Here is a 20,294-nt window from a genome sequence, read left to right on the forward strand (position 1 = left end):
ACCTTGTTTAAGGAGACACCACTTGTGGGGGTCATTGTTTTATTGATTTGAAATAAAGACCTTGTTTAAGGAGACACCACTTGTAGGGTCGTTGTTTTATTGATTTGAAATAAAGATCTTGTTTAAGGAGACACCACTTGTGAGAGGACTTTTTTGGATCCACTGTTTCCTTTGCTTTGCGGTTTTCCTGTTGAGAGAACACCTTCTGTGTGTGTTGCCTAGTTTCTGATATGCCATACCCTACTTGGCTTGAATACACAGGCAGCCCATAAACTCAGGTAGGAAGAATTTGAGGATACATTTGTGAATAGGTATCTCTTGAACAGATGCACATTGTTCCACATTCACAATTTGTCTGCTGAGTTGTCCAGTAACATTTCCATCATATTTATTATAGCTGCTCGATTTATAGCTTTGGAGAAATAAATTGTCTGAATGAACTGTTTTATTAACACATGGATGTGGTAATCTTTGCTGCTGAGCTTGATGGAGGTATCCACCTGGTTCTTTTTGGCCATGTTGGTCTTAGTTCATAGCTATTAGTGTGCCACCTCCGACTAATCTCTGCCTGAACCTTAACAAAGAAGAAAAAATATATTATACCAAAGAACATGCCTCATAATTACCATCAGTGTTCCATAACATTGGGTTATGGCCTATATTTGAGGTAAATTCATAAACCCTTAATCAGGGATTTATTAAACTTGATGGCTATGCAGGTAGCATAGCTGGATTTGCCTTTTAGTCAGCTTTCATAACAAGCATACCAATAACCTTACTAAAAAGAGGTATTTACAAAGGCAAAATTTAGAGAAAAATGTGCATGTAAGGATTATTTTTCAAAAATGCATGTATATAATTAATTTATATACTATGTGATCACACTGCACTTCCTGGGGCTGTCTCCTTCACTAGGCTCCAGATGCTAATCTGCATCCCATGAACCGCCTCTCCTTCCTAGAGCTCCTGGTGCCAATCCACACCCTGTGAGCCGCTGCTCTGACCCCATTCCCAAGGGCCTTCTCTGCCACTGGACCTGGGATCCACCTGGACCCCCAGGCCTTCTACCTCACCCTGAGCAATTTCCAAGGACTGATTGCCCTGAGCACCTCCCAAGAGCTGCTGATCTTCCCAAGGTGCCTCTGGGGATCCTGTTGTGGCCCAGAATACCAGGTCTTAACAGAGCTCTGTGAGAAGGATTTCCCCATAGATATTAACCTCTTCCCCACAGGTCTTCAGGAGCCCATAGGGTACATTTCCCTGCTGTGGCCCAGAATATCAGCCCTTAGCAGGGCTCTGTGACCAGCAATAACAGGGTCTCCCCAATAGAGAGCAATTTTTGTCTACTTTGCTTTCATTTGTGTGTGGAGCTGGTAAGGTTTCAGCTACTCTTCAATTGCCTTGCAGTTGATATTAATTGCAGGGGGAAAGGGCCCTCTAGTGATTCCAAAAGAATTCACAGCTGATTTAAGTATGATTTTTATTAGGGTGACTATTGTAGGTTAGTGATAGGCAAAATAAAAACATAAAAAGCAAATTTTATCAACTATTCTTCATAGTATTTTCCACTTAGTTTTAAAAACTTTGTACCACAGCATTAACAGATAGAATCTAGCAGGCACTGCAGGTTCTAGTTTAGTTTCCCCACCCCTAGGACAACTCTTCATTTAAAGTCAGTTATTGTAATTAGTGTAACAAGAAAGGAGTGCTCTTACAGAGTTTTAAATACATTTCATTACCATCTAAGAAGGAAACACTAAATAAATCATATAATATATTATATAAACTAAAAGACATTTTTATATTAGACTAATATCCTTAATACTGTAGCAAGTTTTAAATTATTGAAAAACTGAAAAACACTAAGATGGAGTCAGCAGTCCAGCAGCGAGAGGGGTGGTATCCAGTCTTTTGCATTGAGTGTCACATGTATGATTATCTCCCAGTTGGTGAGATGTCATATGCAGGGCCGGTCTTAGCAAGGGCGGGGCCCTTTGCAGACCAATTTGATGGGGCCCCATCCTAGCCCTGCCCCCATCCTAGCCCTGCTCCCACCCTAGCTCCACCCCCACCCTAGCTCCAGGGCCAGCCACCCCTCCCTCTGAGTTCCAGAGCGGTCACCTCTCCCTCCCTCCGAGCTCCCAGGCCATCCCCCTCCCTCCGAGGCCCCCTCCCTCTGAGCTCCAGGGCCCGCCTCCATCCTTCCCAGCTCCAAGGCCACCCTCCCAACTCCAGGGCCCGGCTCCCCTCCGAGCTCCAGGGCCCCTCCCTCCTTCCCAACTCCAGGGCCCGGCCCCCCTCCGAGCTCCAAGGCCCTCCCTCCTTCCCAGCTCCAAGGCTCCCCTCCTTCCGAGGCCTCCCTCCCTCCGAGGCCTCCCTCCGAGCTCTAGTCCCCCTCCCTCTGGATTTTAAAAGTTACCTCGTCGGGTTACATGCAGCGGCAGGCGGCAGCAGTGAAAAGCATGCAAGCTGCTCGGCGCTTCAGGAGCCTTCCCTTCCCTCTCTCAGCTCTGGTCCCACCCTCGTGGAAACAGGAAATGAGGGCGGGACCAGAGCTGAGAAAGAGAAAGGAAGGCTCCTGAAGCGCCGAGCAGCTCGCACTCTTTTCACTGCTGCCGCCTGCCGCTGCCTGTAACCCGACGAGGTAACTTTTAAAATTCATAGGTAGGGGGACTGGAACTCGGGCGGTCAGGGCGGAGGCGAGGTGCACTGCGCGGGGCCCCATTGAGCGTGAGGCCCTATGCAGTCGCCTCGCCCCAAGACCAGCCCTGGTCATATTTGTATGCCCGATGCAAAGAGCTCCTAGCTCTCAGAGAGCGTGTCTGTTCTCTTGAGGCTAGAGTAGCAGACTTGGTGGAGCTGAGGGAGACAGAGAGGTACATAGAGGAGACCTACAGAGATGTTGTAGAGAAGTCCCACCTCCAGTTTGGTAGCCCCTGTGCTACCTTGAAGGAGGGAGGTCTCCTAGCAGGACAGCATCACCTTGGTGAAGTAGGAAGTACTCCTGTAGCCAGGACCTGCCCACCAGGGGATGTACTATCCTCTCGCACCAAGGATATGTCTCCAAGTGCTGCCCGGGAGGGAAAGGTTAGGACAGATGTTGTAGTTGGTGATTCGATCATTAGGCATAGAGATAGCTGGGTGGCTGGCAGATGTGAGGATCACCTGGTGACTTGTCTGTCTGGTGCGAAGGTGGCGAACCTCACACTTCACCTAGATAGGATTTTAGATAGTGCTGTGGAGGAGCCGGCTGTCTTGGTACATGAGGGTACTAATGCCATAGGAAAATGTGGGAGAGAGGTTCCGTAAGCCAAATTTAGGCTCCTAGGTAGAAAGCTCAAATCCAAATCCTCGAGGGTAGCATTTTCTGAAATGCTACCCATTCCACACACAGGGCCCAAGAGACAGGCAGAGCTCCGGAGTCTCAATGCATGGATGAGATGATCGTGCAGGGAGGAGGGTTTTAGATTTGTTAGGAACTGGGCAACATTCTGGGGAAGGGGGAGCCTATTCTAAAAGGAAGGGGTCCACCTTAACCAGGGTGGGACCAGGCTGCTGGCATTGGCGTTTAAAAAGGAGATAGAGCAGCTTTTAAACTAGAAACAGGGGGAAGGCTGACAGTCACTCAAATGCGCATGCTTCAGGATAAGGTGTCTTTCAAAGATATCACCAAAACAGGGAAGATAGGGTATCCTCATGGTGAGGTTGCAAAAGAGACCGTAGTAGATCAGGTGTCCTTAAATAAAAATAAAAATCAGACAAAAGATTGCAAATTAATACTGTCAAGTACTAAGCATGATGTAAATAGGAACAAAAAACATAGTTTGAAATGTCTATATGCGAATGCCAGGAGCCTAAGAAATAAGATGGGGGAGTTAGAATATATTGCACTAAATGAAAAATTAGATGTAATAGGCATCTCTGAGACCTGGTGGAAGGAGGATAACCAGTGGGACACTGTCATACCGGGGTACAAATTATATCGTAGTGATAAGGTAGATTCGAATTGGTGGAGGGGTAGCATTGTATATTAACGAGAGCCTTGAATCAAATAGATTGAACATTCTGCCGGAAACAAACACTTCTTGGAATCACTATGGATTGAAATTCCATGTGTAAAGGGGAAAAGATTAGTGATAGGAGTATACTACCGTCCGCCTGGCCAGGATGAACAGACGGATGCAGAAATGTTAAAGGAAATTAGGGACGCAAACAAACTGGGCAACACAATAATAATGGGTGATTTCAATTACCCCGATATTGACTGGGTAAATGTAGCATCGGGGTACGCTAATGAGGTAAAATTCCTAGATGAAATCAAGGACACCTTTATGGAGCAGCTGATACAGGAGACGACGAGAGAAGGAAAAATTCTAGACCTAGTTCTTAGTGGAGCACATGATCTCGTGCGGGAGGTAATAGTGTTGAGGCCGCTTGACAACAGTGATCATAATATGATCGGATTTGATATTAGCTTTGAAGTAAGTATACATAGGAAATCAAATACGTTAGCATTTAACTTTTTAAAAGGAGACTATGATAAAATGAGAAAAATGGTGAAAAAAAACCTTAGTGGGTCAAAAATTAACATCAGGCATGGATGCTGTTGAAAAACACCATTCTGAAAGCCCAGGCCAGATATATTCCGCGTATTAAAAAAGGAGGACGGAAGACCAAATGACAGCTGGCATGGTTAAAAAGTGAGGTGAAGGAAGCTATTAGAGCTAAAAGAAAATCCTTCAGAAAATGGAAAAAGGAACCGACTGAAAATAATAAGAAGCAGCATAAGGAATGTCAAGTCAAATGCAAAGCGCTGATAAGAAAGGCTAAGAGGGACTTCGAAAAAAAAAGATTGCGTTGGGGGCAGAAACACACAGTAACAATTTTTTTTAGGTATATTAAAAGCAGGAAGCTGGCAAAAGAATTGGTTGGACCGCAAGATAACCGAGGAGTAAAAGGGGCGATTAGGGAAGACAAAGCCTTAGCGGAGAGATTAAATGAATTCTTTGCTTCGGTCTTCACCAAGGAAGATTTGGGTGGGATACCGGTACCAGAAATGGTATTCGAAGTTGACGAGTCGGAGAAACTTAATGAATTCTCTGTAAACCTGGAGGATGTAATGGGGCAGTTCTACAAACTGAAGAGTAGCAAATCTCCTGGATCAGAAGGTATTCATCCCAGAGTACTGATAGAACTGGAAAATGAGCATGCAGAGCTATTGTTAGAAATATGTAATTTATCCTTAAAATCAAGCTTGGTACCGGAAGATTGGAGGGTGGCCAATGTAACGCCGATTTTTAAAAAAGGTTCCAGAGGACATCTGGGAAATTGTATACCGGTGAGTCTGACGTCAGTGCTGGGCAAAATGGTAGAAACTATTAAGAACAAAATTACAGAGCATATTCAAAAGCATGGATTAATGAGACAAAGTCAACATGGATTTAGTGAAGGGAAATCTTGCCTCACCAATCTACTACATTTCTTTGAAGGGGTGAACAAACATGTGGATAAAGGGGAGCCGGTTGATATTGTGTATCTGGATTTTCAGAAGGCATTTGACAAAGTACCTCATGAAAGACTCGAGGAAATTGAAGAGTCATGGGATAGGAGGTAGTGTTCTATTGTGGATTAAAAACTGGTTAAAAGACAGAAATCAGAGAGTAGGGTTAAATGGTCAGTATTCTCAATGGAGAAGAGTACTTAGAGGGGTTCCCCAGGGATCTGTGCTGGGACCGCTGCTTTTTAACATATTTATAAATGACCTAGAGATGGGAATAACTAGTGTGGTAATTAAATTTGCTGATGACACAAAGTTATTCAAAGTCGTTAAATCACTGGAGGATTGTGAAAAATTACAAGAGGACCTTACGAGACTTGGAGACTGGGTGTCTAAATGGCAGATGACGTTTAATGTGCACAAGTGCAAAGTGATGCATGTAGGAAAGAGGAACCTGAATTATAGCTACGTCATGCAAGGTTCCACGTTAGGAGTCACGGACCAAGAAAGGGATCTAGGTGTCGTTGTTGATGATACGTTGAAACCTTCTGCTCAGTGTGCTGCTGTGGCTAAGAAAGCAAATAGAATGTTAGGCATTATAAGGAAAGGAATGGAAAACAAAAATGAGGATGTTATAATGCCTTTGTATCGCTCCATGGTGCAGCTGCACCTCGAATATTGTGTTCAATTCTGGTTGCCATATCTCAAAAAACATATAGTGGAATTAGAAAAGGTGCAGAGAAGGGCGACAAAAATGATAAAGGGGATGGGACGACTTCCCTATGAGGAAAGGCTAAAGTGACTAGGGCTCTTCAACTTGGAGAAAAGGCGGCTGAGGGGAGATATGATAGAGGTCTATAAAATAATGAGTGGAGTGGAACGGGTAGATGTGAAGCATCTGTTTACGCTTTCCAAAAATACTAGGGCTAGGGGGCATGCGATAAAGCTACAATGTAGTAAATTTAAAACGAATCGGAGAAAACATTTCTTCACTCCACGTGTAATCAAACTCTGGAATTCATTGCCAGAGAATGTGGTAAAGGCGGTTAGCTTAGCGGAGTTTAACAAAAGGTTTGGATGGCTTCCTAAAGGAAAAGTCTATAGGGGTAAATTCACTATTTCTGGGATAAGCAGTATAAAATGTTTTGTACTTTTCTGGGATCTTGCGAGGTATTTGTGACCTGGATTGGCCACTGTTGGAAACAGAATGCTTAGCTTGATGGACCTTTGGTCTTTCCCAGTATGGCAATACTTACGTACTTATGTAATCCTCTGACCCCCTGATTAGCTTACATTTTTTTTTTTTTGTTACATTTGTACCCCACACTTTCCCACTCATAGCAGGTTCAATGTGGCTTACATATTATATGCAGGTACTTAGTTGTACCTGGGGCAATGGAGGATTAAGTGACTTGCCCAGAGTCACAAGGAGCTGCCCATGCCTGCAGTGGGAATTGAACCCAGTTCCCCCCAGGACCAACGTCCACCACGCTAACCACTAGGCCACTCCTCCATAACTATTACTATATTAAACCCATTTTACTGTTATCCCCTTTAGTGGATTATTTCCCCCAAGGTATGTAAATGTGGCTCCATCAGTCTGCCTGTCTGTCCTTCAGTAAAAAAATATACGGTGCTGCTCACCTCCCTCTCCGCTTAACTCAGCCATGTATCTACTACAGCTCTGCTGCTCAGGAAAGATGGGGGTTAGAAACCTCTCTTATTTTCTCAATGCAATACAGAGAAACCCTGCTTTCAAAACTCACTGTGACCAAAGATCCCCTCTCTCTCTCCAGTTTCTTATTAAACCTCTTCTTTGGGTGTTCACTTGTTTCAGTCATTAAACCAGTGCTTCCAAACTAATTTCTCAAGACCCTTCATCAGACCAAGTGTTCAGGATGTCCATAATGAATATTCATTCCTTAATTATACATATATTTGCTCAAGGACTCATTTTGATCCTCCTGAAAACAAAGCCTAGCTCGGGGTCCGGAAAACTGAGATCTGAAATTTTAAGATCAAATTACACATCGCAGAGAAAAAGCATACTTAAATCAGTTGTGAATTCTTTTGGAATCACTAGAGGGCCCTTTCCCCCTGCAATTAATATCAACTGCATGGCAACTGAAGAGTAGTTGAAACCTTACCAGCTCCACACACAAAGTAGACAAAAACTATTCTTCCACATGCATCTGACTGGAAGTTAAGGGATAAAAGCATGTTCTTAATTAGCTGTCTTTGTTTTTTACTTCTTTCCTCCTCTTCAGTTTTTCTTTGTGAAAGCTAAGCGCTCTGAGCCAGGGGACAGAGGAGTATATATTCTGTGGTGTGGCGTCTGGCCACCATTTAACTTAGACATCTAACTTAAAGGAGTAGCCTAATGGTCAGAGCAGCAGGCTGGTAGTCTTATCAAACAAATCCCACGGTGGTTCCTTGTGACCTTGGGGAAGTCATGTAGGGGGGAAGTTATCAACGTGCGCTACTCAGTGGCATAGCTAGATGGGGCCACGGGGGCCTGGGCTCCCCAAATTTGTTCCGGGCTCCTGGTTGGCTGGCACAGGTCCCCAACCCCCAACAGCTGAAGACTTCGTCCAGCACTGGTCTTTGGCAGTGCTGTCGCATTGCCTGCCCTGCTCTCTCTTCCCCTCATATTGGGCACTCTCCTTTTAGTGAAATAGAGCATGCTTAGTTTCACCAAAAGGAGTATGCCGGATGTGAGGGGGAAGAAAGAGCAGGACAGGCAATGCGGCGGCGTCGGAGACCAGCGCTGGACGAAGTCTTCAGCTGTTGGGGGGTTGGGGACCCCCACCAGCCAAGGTATTTGCGGCAGCGGTGCTTCAGCTGGCGGGGCTTGGGGACCAGAATGTCACCTTGGGCTCTGGCCCCCTCCCACCTCGAGATCTGGCTACGCTCCTGGGGCTACTGTTAGATAAAGTCATTTTACCACAAGTTGGGTTATTTTAGCAGAGGGTCTCATTGAATAAAATGGGACCCTGTACTAACATAATCCAACTTATGGTAAAAATAACCTGACTTAACGGTAGCTCATGTTGTTAACTCCCCCCCCTTAATTCTCCATTGCTTCAGCTACAAACATAGGCGCCCTTTTACTAAGCTGCATTAGGAAATGGGCTTGGCACATTTTAATGTGGGTCTTTCCCATGTCCTAAGCCCATTTCTAATGCTGCATTATTTATGGCATTGTTAAATTTCTTTTCAAGTCATGCGCTAATGTTCACATTAGTACAAGTTACCTTCAAAAAGTTAACACAGGAGCACTTACTGCCTCTTATTGAGGAGGTCCTAAATGCTGCTGCGTTACTCTGCATTAACCAGTCAGTGCGCAGTAATGCAAACGCAATAGCTGGATAATACTTCCACACCCACTCTTGAAAAATTAACAACAACAAAAAATGACACTAGCGCAAATTAAAGCGTTTTGTGGTAAGCCTTTTTTCCTGCATCATCTAATCTAATCTAATCTGTAGTTTATATACTGCACAAATCCCGACATGAGGTTCTAGACAGTTTACAATGCAAGAAGCTGCACAAAAGCAGGAAACAGCAAACTAACAAGTTTAACATTTATTAAATAAAAATGTCTTCAATTTCTGACTTAACCGCTCATAGCGGTCCTTTTACTAAGGTGCACCAAAAGGTGGACTGCGCTGGTGTAGATGCATGTATTGGGTGCATGCAGGTTCATTTTTCAGGGCAAAATGAAAATTGTCACGCATACATTTTGGGACAAGACCTTACCGCCACCCATTCACTTAGCAGTAAGGTCTCACATGTTAACCGGCTGGTAATCGTCAGCATGCATACAATGCCGATTACCGCACGATTAGCACCGTGAGTCAGAAATTTTCCGGCATGCATAGTGGGCACTCGTAAAAAAATGAAATTACCACCAAGGCCATGCAGTAGCCAGGGTGGGTAGTTCTGAATTTGTACATGGGTAGGCACCTACATGTTTTTTTTTTTTGTTACATTTGTACCCTGTGCTTTCCCACTCATGGCAGGCTCAATGCAGCTTACATGGGGCAATGGAGGGTTAAGTGACTTGCCCAGAGTCACAAGGAGCTGCCTGTGCTGGGAATTGAACTCAGTTCCTCAGGATCAAAGTCCACCACCCTAACCACTAGGCCACTCCTCCGTAAAAGGGCCCCATATTTGGGTTCTAAGCAAACTAAACCAGGCAGAGAATTCCACACAATAATAGCTCAGAAAGGAAACATGTAATCAAGCTGACGTTTGAACCTTATATAGTTCATAGGTGGGCCTCCAGAAAGGAGTTACTAAGGTCTGTTTGATTCCCATGGCTAGAGCCAACAACTTAGATTGTGAGCCCTCCTGGGACAGAGAAATACCCAGTGTACCTGAATGTAACTCACCTTGAGCTACTACTGAAAAAGGTGTGAGCAAAATATAAATAAATAAATGAAAGTAGGAGCTCTGCTCATCTGAATCGTGCATAGGTGAATGCATGACCAGTTGTTTTTAAAGCAATGCGATCACTCAATGACCTTCTGTCCTTCTGGAAATCACTAAAAACCCATCTGTTCAGGCAAGCCTACCCAAAGGACCCAGATTAATTCCTATGTACCTATCTATCCATCACATATCCAGTAGACAACGATAATGACCTAGACTACATCTCCCACCACATCTCCCCTGCCTATCCCCTTTCGCCTCACCGACCCCTCCCCTAATGCTCATCCACCCTTGTTCTCACCTCTCCTACTCCCTTCACTCTTGCCCATCCCCTTCTACTACTCCCCTCATCCTTGCATCTCTACATTCTTATCTCTTCATAACTCCGATAACACCCAACTTATTTCTCTTCATCAATACTTTGTAATCCCAATTACTATGTAAGCCGCATTGAACCTGCTTTGAGTGGGAAAGCGCGGGGTACAAATGTAATAATAAATAAATAAATTTGGAACAGGCTATGTGTGGAGGAGTGGCCTAGTGGTTAGGGTGGTGGACTTTGGTCCTGAGGAACTGAGTTCAATTCCCACTTCAGGCACAGGCAGCTCCTTGTGACTCTGGTCAAGTCACTTAACCCTCCATTGCCCCATGTAAGCCGCATTGAGCCTGCCATGAGTGGGAAAGCACAGGGTACAAATGTAAAAAAAATATATATAAAAATGTTTATGCATTTCTGAAACTTTGTTATCAGACAATTATGATCCATATTTTTGAAGCTAAGATAAAAAGGGTTTTGGTCTTCCATGTGCTTTGAATTATCATCAGTAGAAGGCTTTTAATTAAAAAATAAAGACAGCACTTTTTACCTATTACCTTACCTCTTGATTAAGAAAACAGTACAACACAGCTACTATAAACCCCTGAAAAAGACAAAAATCAATCAATGAATAACAAAGGAATGTGTTGTATCTAATTTATCTGAACTGCCATTATGTCATAATCCAATCATGTGACCTGTAAGCATGAAGACATGAGATACAAGCACATATCTGTCTAACAAGTACATATATGACCTCAGAGAAGCTGCTGCTAAAATCTAATATTTATAAATAATAAGAGGTTGTGATATTCAGCCAGGCACTGCAGGCTACCTGAAGTTATCTGAATCCAACTAATATTCAGTACCTGTACCCAGATAAAAGACTGAGCATAGTTATGACAGCGCTATGGACTGGATTCAATAAATGGCGCTCAAAATTCAGGCCCCCAAAAGATCAGTGCTACGCGCAATTCTTTAAAGGGTGTGCGCACTTTATAGAATCATGCTTAGTGCCAATTCCATGCCAAACCTTTAGGTGCTGGATTTACTCCTGGTAAAGCCAGGTGAAAATGCTGGTGCTGAATTGGGTGTGCTCAGGCCATATTCTGTAAATCCATGTGTAACTTTTTGCAACGCCCCCAATGCACTTGGCCACACCCCCTTTTCAAATAAATGCTAGAAGAGTTAGGCACTGAGCCCTATAGAATAGCACACAGCCAGATGTACATGCAAATCCTAACTGAAGCCATCAGCAAATTTAATTAACTCACTAGTTACTCCCATCTCCAGGTCATTTATAAATATGTTAAAAAGCAGCGGTCCCAGCACAGACCCCTAGAGAACCCCACTAACTACCCTTCTCCATTGAGAATACTGACCATTTAACCCTACTCTCTGTTTTCTATCTTTTAACCAGTTTTTAATCCACAATAGAACACTACCTCCTATCCCATGACTCTCCAATTTCCTCTGGAGTCTTTCATGAGGTACTTTGTCAAACGCCTTTTGAAAATCCAGATACACAATATCAATCAGCTCACCTTTATCCACATGTTTGTTCACCCCGTGCTTTTGAATATGTTCTGTAATTTTGTTCTTTATAATAGTCTCTACCATTTTGCCTGACGTCAGACTCACCAGTCTATAATTTCCCGGATCTCCTCTGGAACCTTTTTTAAAAATCGGTGTTACATTGGCCACCCTCCACGCTCGATTTTAAGGATAAATTACGTAACATAATGGCAGAAAAATACCTGTACGGTCCTACCAGTCTGCCCAACAAGTTAAACTCATATGTGCTACTTGATAGGTATACCTGACCTTGATTTGTATTTGCCATTTTCAGGGCACAGACCGTAGAAGTCTGCCCAGCACTAGCCCCGCATCCCAACCACTAGCCCCACCTCCTAACCACCGGTGCTGCCACCCAATCACTGCTAAGCTTCTGAGGATTAATTTCTTCTGAACAGGATTCCTTTATGTTTATCCCACGCATTTTTGAATTCCGTTACTGATTTTATCTCCACCACCTCCCTCGGGAGGGCATTCCACGTATCCACCTCTCTCTCAGTGAAAAAATACTTCCTGACATTTTTCTTGAGTCTGCTCTCCTTCAACCTCATTTCATGTCCTCTAGTTCTACCACCTTCCCATCTCCGGAAAAGGTTAGTTTGCGGATTAATACTAACAATAGCTCCGCAAGTTCATTTTTCAGTTCTATCAATACTCTGGGATGAATACCATCCGGACCAGGAGATTTGCTACTCTTCAGTTTGTAGAACTGCCCCATTACATCTGAACCATGCGCTTTTGAGCGACTGTCGGCCTTCCCCCCATTTCTAGTTTAAAAGCTGCTCTATCTCCTTTTTAAATGCCGATGCCAGCAGCCTGGTTCCACCCTGGTTAAGGTGGAGCCCATCCTTTCGGAATAGGCTCCCCCTTCCCCAGAATGTTGCCCAGTTCCTAACAAATCTAAAACCCTCCTCCCTGCACAATTGGTGCCTACGCACACCCAACACACATCAATTTGGAGTTACCGCCCGGCTACTGTGTGGCCCATGCGGTAATTTCATTTTTGACGGGTTCCACTACGCACGCCTGAAAATAATTTTTATTTTCTGGCACGCAGCGAAAATCGGGCGGAAACGCATAGGTGACTACTGCACGGTTAATGCGAGAGACCTTACCACTAAGTCAATGACTGGCGGTAAGGTCTCAGACCCAAAATGGATGTGCGCCAATTTTTATTTTGCCACACGTCCATTTTCGGCAAAAATTTTAAAAAGGTCTTTTTTACAGTCGCGCTGAAAAATAGATCTGCGCGTGCCCAAGACACGCACCTATACTAGCGCAGGCCATTTTTCAGCGCACCTTAGTAAAAGGACTCCTAAGTGATTTTGGTACGTACTTCATAAAATATTGCCTACCAATTATGCACCTAAATGCCATTTAATGCTATCTCTGACTACATGTGAACTTGATGCCCTATAGTAGACATCAAGTTATACAATGAGACGAAAAGTGTACGTGGCAAAATACCCACAGACTTTGAGTGCTTAAAAATAAAATACAGTATCAAATTTAGATATTAGCATCTTACAGCACCTGGAAAGATCCAATGCACAGCTCCAAATAGATCCTAACTTCCATTCTGTCATATTCTGGTAGAAAGTTGAAAACGACATAATGCGTCCCGAACAGTGGAATAAGAAGCAGAGTTGACTTGGTGAGACGTCTGTTAAAGGGCAAAAAGAAGAAACTAATTTTCTTAAAATGTCAAATAACTGATCTTGGAAGACAAGTATTTTTATTTAAAAGAAATGTGTCCCTATCCCCATTCTTTTTGGGACCCTTTTAAAGTCTAGTAACAATTTGCAATTATTACACTTTAAAGGTAAAAATTAACATGAGGTAAGTGCAAAAACTGTGTGGTAAACACAGGAAGTGTGCCCAGCATCTGCCCTGCATTTACGGCTCAGGGTAGAAACATACCATCCTGCTTATAATCGAACGAGAAAAACGCCCAAGTTCCGACCTAAATCGGGAGATGGACGTTTATCTCACAAAAACGAATAACGCGGTATAATCGAAAGCCGAACTTGGACGTTTTCAACTGCACTCCATCGCGGAAGCGTACAAAGTTGACGGGGGCGTGTCGGAGGCATGGTGAAGGCGGGACTGGGGCATGGTTATCACCCGAACAGAGATGGGCGCCTTTCGCCGATAATGGAAAAAAAGTATGCGTTTGTAGCTAGAATTTAGGGCACTTTTCCTGGACCCTGTTTTTTCACGAATAAGGCCCCAAAAAGTGCCCTAAATGACCAGATTACCCCCAAAGGGAATCGGGGATGACCTCCCCTGACTCCCCCAGTGGTCACTAACCCCCTCCCACCACAAAAAATGATGTTTCACAACTTTTTATTTTCACCCTCAAATGTCATACCCACCTCCCTGGCAGCAGTATGCAGGTCCCTGGAGCAGTTCTTAGGGGGTGCAGTGGACTTCAGGCAGATGAACCCAGGCCCACCCCCCCCTACCTGTTACAATTGTGCTGCTTAATGCTTAGTCGTCCAACCCCCCCCCAAACCCACTGTACCCACATGTAGGTGCCCCCCTTCACCCCTTAGGGCTATAGTAATGGTGTAGACTTGTGGGCAGTGGGTTTTGAGGGGGATTTGGGGGGGCTCAACACACAAGGGAAGGGTGCTATGCACCTGGGAGCTCTTGTACCTTTTTTTTTTGTAAAAGTGCCCCCTAGGGTGCCCGGTTGGTGTCCTGGCATGTGAGGGGGACCAGTGCACTATGAATCCTGGCCCCTCCCACGAACAAATGCCTTGGATTTATTCGTTTTTGAGCTGGGCGCTTTCATTTTCTATTATCGCTGAAAAACAAAAACGCCCAGCTCACAAATTGTCGAATAAAACATGGACATCTATTTTTTTCGAAAATACGATTCGCTCTGCCCCTTCACGGACCCGTTCTCGGAGATAAACGCCCATGGAGATAGACGTTTTCGTTCGATTATGCCCCTCCATATGCACTGGATTACATGCAATGCCAGATAGCTCGTGCTGTGTGAAACTGCAGCTAATGCACTGCAGCTCCAAATGAAATAAGAACTCTTATTTATAACCCCTCACCTGCATCTATGTGCCCACCCTGACACTTTCCTCACTCAAGGTCCCAACCATCCAAGCCCCCAACCTCCCTGATTATAATATTCAAACTTCCCAATGCATACCCCTCCGAGCCCCCTCTTTGATATTAATGATCAAGCAATACCACTTTAACCTTATGTTGAATAGGGTCTCTCTATAGTCGATGACCTTATGTATGTTACAATCCAATCTATTACTCAGGAACCTTCATGCACTACCTTAATTTATTCTTCTTCACCATGTATGTATGTATGCACATGATGTATATATATACCATGATCTGTTCCATTTATGTTATGTTCCATGGTTGTTACCATATATGTATGCACCTTAATGCAATGCCATTTGTAATTCTGTTACCCGGAAATGGCAACCGCTATTACAGCAAATGTAAGACACATTGAGCCAGCAAATTGGTGGGAAAATGTGGGATACAGATGCTACAAAATAAATAAAATAAATAAATAAATATCCCTCCCCTCCCCCACCAAACATCATGACTCAGTTGGTCCATCCCTGGACCTAATGTCCTGCACACATGTAGCGGACCTAATGTCCTGCACACATGTAGCTTTCAGAACTGCCCACCCACCCTCCTTGGCTTCCCAGCCCCCCCCCCCCCCCCCATTATTCCAGGTTTTACCTGGAGGGGATCATTAGTGATATTGTAGGTTAGGGCAGGAGCATTATGACCCCTAGCAGTACTCTTGCACTATCACTAGGGGTTAGATAAGGAGGTATATTCCTTATATGGAAGTCTGACTCTAGCAGTAGTAAGAACCAGGATTGATGGGGGGGGGGGGGTCTGGGGGGGTTGTAGATGGTGGGGGATGGATCAGAATGCTATCTAGAGAATTCTATATATGGCATTTAACATTATGCACCATTTCCATGCCAATGTTTCAATGCAGAAAAGTGTTATAATGAAGCAAGGTGTTGAAACGGGCCAAAAATGGCAGATCCATGCGGAACTACACTTATGCCCTCAGTTACAGAATAGCACCTAAGTGATTCCGTGCGGATCTAAAAAGGGGGCATAACGATGGAAGATGCATGGGAGGGTCAGGGGCATTCCTGTAAAATGCACACAGTGTTAAAGAATTAGGGGGATCCATGCCCAGTTTGCGTGCTGGGATTTACACTTGGTTTCAGTTGGTGTACATCCTTGCGCCTTAAATTGTGCGAGGATTCCGGTGCTACACACTATTCTATAAAGGGTAGCCATCTTTAGGCACCCTTTATAGAAAGATGTTTAGCATCAGTGTTTTTGGCTATGATTTTTTGGTGCCATATACCTAATCTAGCCCTATACATATGAGCATGGTTTTGGGTTGGGGGAAAGGGCCAATTGAGTCATGATTTTCAGTAGGGAAAGTTAGGGGGATCAGAAGGATATGCATTGGGGGCAGGGATGCTGAATATTATAATTGTGTGTGGGGGGCTTGGGTGATTGGAACTTTGAGTTGGAAGGATCACCCCTACAGTTACATATGGGAAGCTTTCAAATAACGCCCCCCCCCCCCCCACAAACAAACATAGGTAGTCATAAACCTCACAAGTTTGCTATTGTTTACAATAGTGTCTGCAAATGTTTGGGGTCACACAATATGTGGCAAGCTCCGCCCACTGGCTTCAGCCCACAGAATGGGTGAGATAGGCTCATGCAGTCTCCTGTCATAAAACCTCCTTGATTCAGACCAATGCCCAGATAGCAGGCCAGTTAAAGTGAGGATGGCCTTTTTTCTGTTCTCACTTTATCCAGGCACTTACCAGCTTAGCAGTCTGAAAATAGCCACTAGGGACCAATTTCTATAAATGGCGCAGAAAAAAAGTATGCTTAGCGCTATTATATAAACCTCGCCTAAAATTAGGCGCAGTTTATAGAATATGCATAGTGCCTGTCCCCCAGAACTAAAATTTAGTTGCGATCTTTTACACCAACTAAAACCTGGTGCAAATGCCCACGTCTAATTTAGGTGCAGATTGGGTTCATTCTATAACAGTATGCGTAATTCTCAGGAATACCCGCAACCCGCCTATGTCCCTCCCATGGCCATACCCCCTTTTGTGATCCATGCATTAGAAAGTTGCTTGTGTAAATTCTAATTAGTGCCGATAATGCTTGTTAGTGGCCAGTTATCAGCACTGATTAGCTTGTTAAGCAATTAAATTGCATGTGTTCATTTGCGAGTGCAACCTTAATTGCTGTTTATAGAATCCGGGGTCAGCTGGGTAAGTCCTGGCAATAAAAGAAATTTGTATTCACTTTTCACCCATGGTCTGCTGTGTTTTTGTGAAGGCAAGTGTTGCTGCCATGGCCACACTAATCACAGTACCCCTTTATAAAATTACCCTCCATATATGGAAAAAGATTTATAAGTTTACCCCCGTCATGTACTGCTGCCCTGTAACCTTGCTCACCTTCTCTTTTTCCTAAAGTAATGGTTCCTTATAAGTGTGTCACTGATTCACCATTCAATGGTATCATGGCAGCTTATTTTGGTTATAATACCTGTATTGAGATGAGTTATTGAAATTGATTTGCCTAGGATCCAACTTTTTCAGCAAAATCCTTATGATATTGATGAAAAGTAGAAAACTGACCTGTTTAAAACAAAAAAAGAAAGAAGAGGGAAAAAAGAGAGGGATACAAAATTAATGTTACTCTTGTTCAGGTTGGATATTTTTGGGCCCGTTAAGTGTTTTGATAATTCTTTGGGCTCTCAGCTGCATCAGAATTTACCTTTGATGGAGCTTAGTCACCATGGGGGAAATTTTTAACTGTTTCCATTGCGAAAAGTACCTGCATACTTCTTTCCGGATTTTCAAATGAAGTTATGTGCGTACTTCCACTTTTAAAATGACAACAGGAAAATATTGGGGTCTTTCACCAAGCCACACTTGGGTTTTAGCTCTTGGTAGAAATCAGCTGACGGTAAATGCCGAGATGCCCATAAGAATATAATAGGCATCTCGGCATTTAGCGCCAGCTGATTTCTACTGTGAGCTAAAAATGCTAGCGCAGCTTAGTAAAAAAAACTCTATGGGTCTAATATTCATTCTGCAGTTTTTACTTGCTGACAGCTATGGGCTGATTTAAACCTGGATATTCAATGCCGGTCCATGTCCAGATTTCAGCATTGAATAACTGGCTCAGTGTGGTTACCTGGAAGTTAACCGGGCACTGTCCAACAGTTAGATCCTTCGTCATCTCCAGACCTGGGAATGCCTTGGCCTGTGTGGGTTAAAGTGTGCACACACAGGCTTTAAACACCTACTTCATAGTAACATAGTAACATAGTAAATGACGGCAGAAAAAGACCTGCATGGTCCATCCAGTCTGCCCTACAAGATAAACTCATATGTGCTACTTTTTGTGTATACCTTACCTTGATTTGTACCTGTCCTTTTCAGGGCACAGACCGTGTAAGTCTGCCCAGCACTATCCCCGCCTCCCAACCACCAGCCCCGCCTCCCACCACCGGCTCTGGCACAGACCGTATAAGTCTGCCCAGCAGTATCCCCGCCTCCCGCCACCGGCTCTGCCACCCAATCTCGGCTAAGCTCCTTAGGATCCATTCCTTCTGAACAGGATTCCTTTATGTTTATCCCACGCGTGTTTGAATTCTGTTACCGTTTTCATTTCCACCACCTCCCGCGGGAGGGCATTCCAAGCATCCACTACTCTCTCCGTGAAAAAAATACTTCCTGACATTTTTCTTGAGTCTGCCCCCCTTCAATCTCATTTCATGTCCTCTCGTTCTACCGCCTTCGCACCTCCGGAAAAAGTTCGTTTGCGGATTAATACTTTTCAAATATTTGAACGTCTGTATCATATCACCCCTGTTTCTCCTTTCTTCCAGAGTATACATGTTCAGGTCATCAAGTCTCTCCTCATATTGGGCAGGCAATTTCATAGAAGTCCATTTCTGCAAGGGATTCAGTCTTCCTTTTTAACTCATTCCTCTCCTCCATCACAGCCATCCTTTGAAACAGGGTCCGCAGATTGTAACTTTCTCTGGAATTGCTTATGTCTGAAGTCTGAGTCTGGCCCCTTGGTGTTTCAGAATTTCTCTTCCTGTGAGCTGTGAGTACAGCCCCTTTAGGAATAGGAGTCCAGGAAATGAACCCAGTTTTATCCTATAGCAACTAGAGGTAGGGAAGCTCTTTAACTCTGGGAGGGGACACAGAGGAAAACACAAGACATATTTGTGTGGAAAGGAATAAGGAGCGAGTGAAGGCGAAAGCATATAGAGGAGAAAGCAGATTATATGAGAGTTCCCTGGAGGGAAGGGGGGGGGGGAAGGAAGAGAGAAAATCTCAGCAGCCTAAAGTCACCCCTAACACACACACACTTCCCCACTTTAGCCTAGCCAAACAATGGATTCACTTACCAGCTATGCTAGCCAGCTAGGCTGTACCTGAAGTTTTTTTTTTTTAAAATCTAGGAAGCTACAGTATAACGTATAATATAGCAGCTTAAATTAAACCAGCTTTGCTCGCTCGCATGGATAGATGCAGAATTCAGTTGACTAGTATTCCAAACCAGTGCTAACTTGTTAATTCTCCACCCCCATTACCACTTCTGAGCCACAGCCACACCTCCAGAAATGTCCATATTCTGAGTAAAAAAGGTAATTTTAGAAGGACTGGATGACATTTACATGTGTAAAAGCCTACATTACACATTTAAATTGGCATACATGTCGAAGTAGTGAATTTTGAAAAGACTCTATATGTATATATCTGCCTCGCACAAAGTCTTCAAGTGCTGGTGTGGGTTGATTTTTAAAATTTGGACGTCAATATTTAGCCTGTGGTGCTAGGTAGCTGGCAAACCGCTTCTAGTCACAGGCTGAACTGCCACGGATATTCAATGCCGGAGCATGTACAACTTCCAGCATTGAATATCCGGGTATGACTGCCAACCAGGAAAGTAACTGGGCTCCGTCCAATATTCGGACCAGTGCCTGGTTAATTTGGCACATAAAGGTGTCCTTTTACAGAGCTGTGGCAAACAGTGACCTTAGCATGCCCTTACGTCATTTTTGTCTGTGCACTAAGGCCATTTTTAATGAAGCAGTAAAAATGGCCTTTTTCTATTTTCTGTATTAACGGCCATGTGGTAATATTACTCAAAAAATGTTTTAGTCATATTGCTATAAACCTTTACAATTAAAATCCACTCTCAAACTAAGGAGATGAAATGAAGGAAACTGGTGTACTAAAGATAACAGAGGACAGATTTTGACCTGTGGATTTTATTGCTGATAAAAGAAGATTTGGAGAAATCTTTATTCTTCAGAGTGTGAAAGTGGAGAGGGTGAATTCCATTATGGGGTTTTTTCATATAGCCTGATCAAGGATGTTTGCTTCTGGATATCCC

At 43.8% G+C, this 20,294-nt stretch overlaps 1 protein-coding gene across 1 annotated transcript in view; it reads right to left on the reverse strand.

Moving 5' to 3' along the window:
- Positions 1 to 334: 334 nt before the first annotated feature.
- The window catches only part of GHRHR (growth hormone releasing hormone receptor), a 103,621-nt gene continuing 83,661 nt past the window's right edge, over positions 335 to 20,294 (reverse strand). The window contains exons 12-15 of the mRNA XM_030198219.1: positions 17,421 to 17,512; positions 13,356 to 13,485; positions 10,810 to 10,851; positions 335 to 574 (exon numbers count right to left, since the gene is read on the reverse strand). Of these exons, the coding sequence (XP_030054079.1) occupies positions 449 to 574; positions 10,810 to 10,851; positions 13,356 to 13,485; positions 17,421 to 17,512 (390 nt within the window). The 3' untranslated portion in view covers positions 335 to 448. The remainder of the gene's footprint in view (positions 575 to 10,809; positions 10,852 to 13,355; positions 13,486 to 17,420; positions 17,513 to 20,294) is intronic.

The sequence above is a fragment of the Microcaecilia unicolor genome, chromosome 1 (assembly GCF_901765095.1).
Source record: "Microcaecilia unicolor chromosome 1, aMicUni1.1, whole genome shotgun sequence".
NCBI lineage: Eukaryota > Metazoa > Chordata > Amphibia > Gymnophiona > Siphonopidae > Microcaecilia > Microcaecilia unicolor.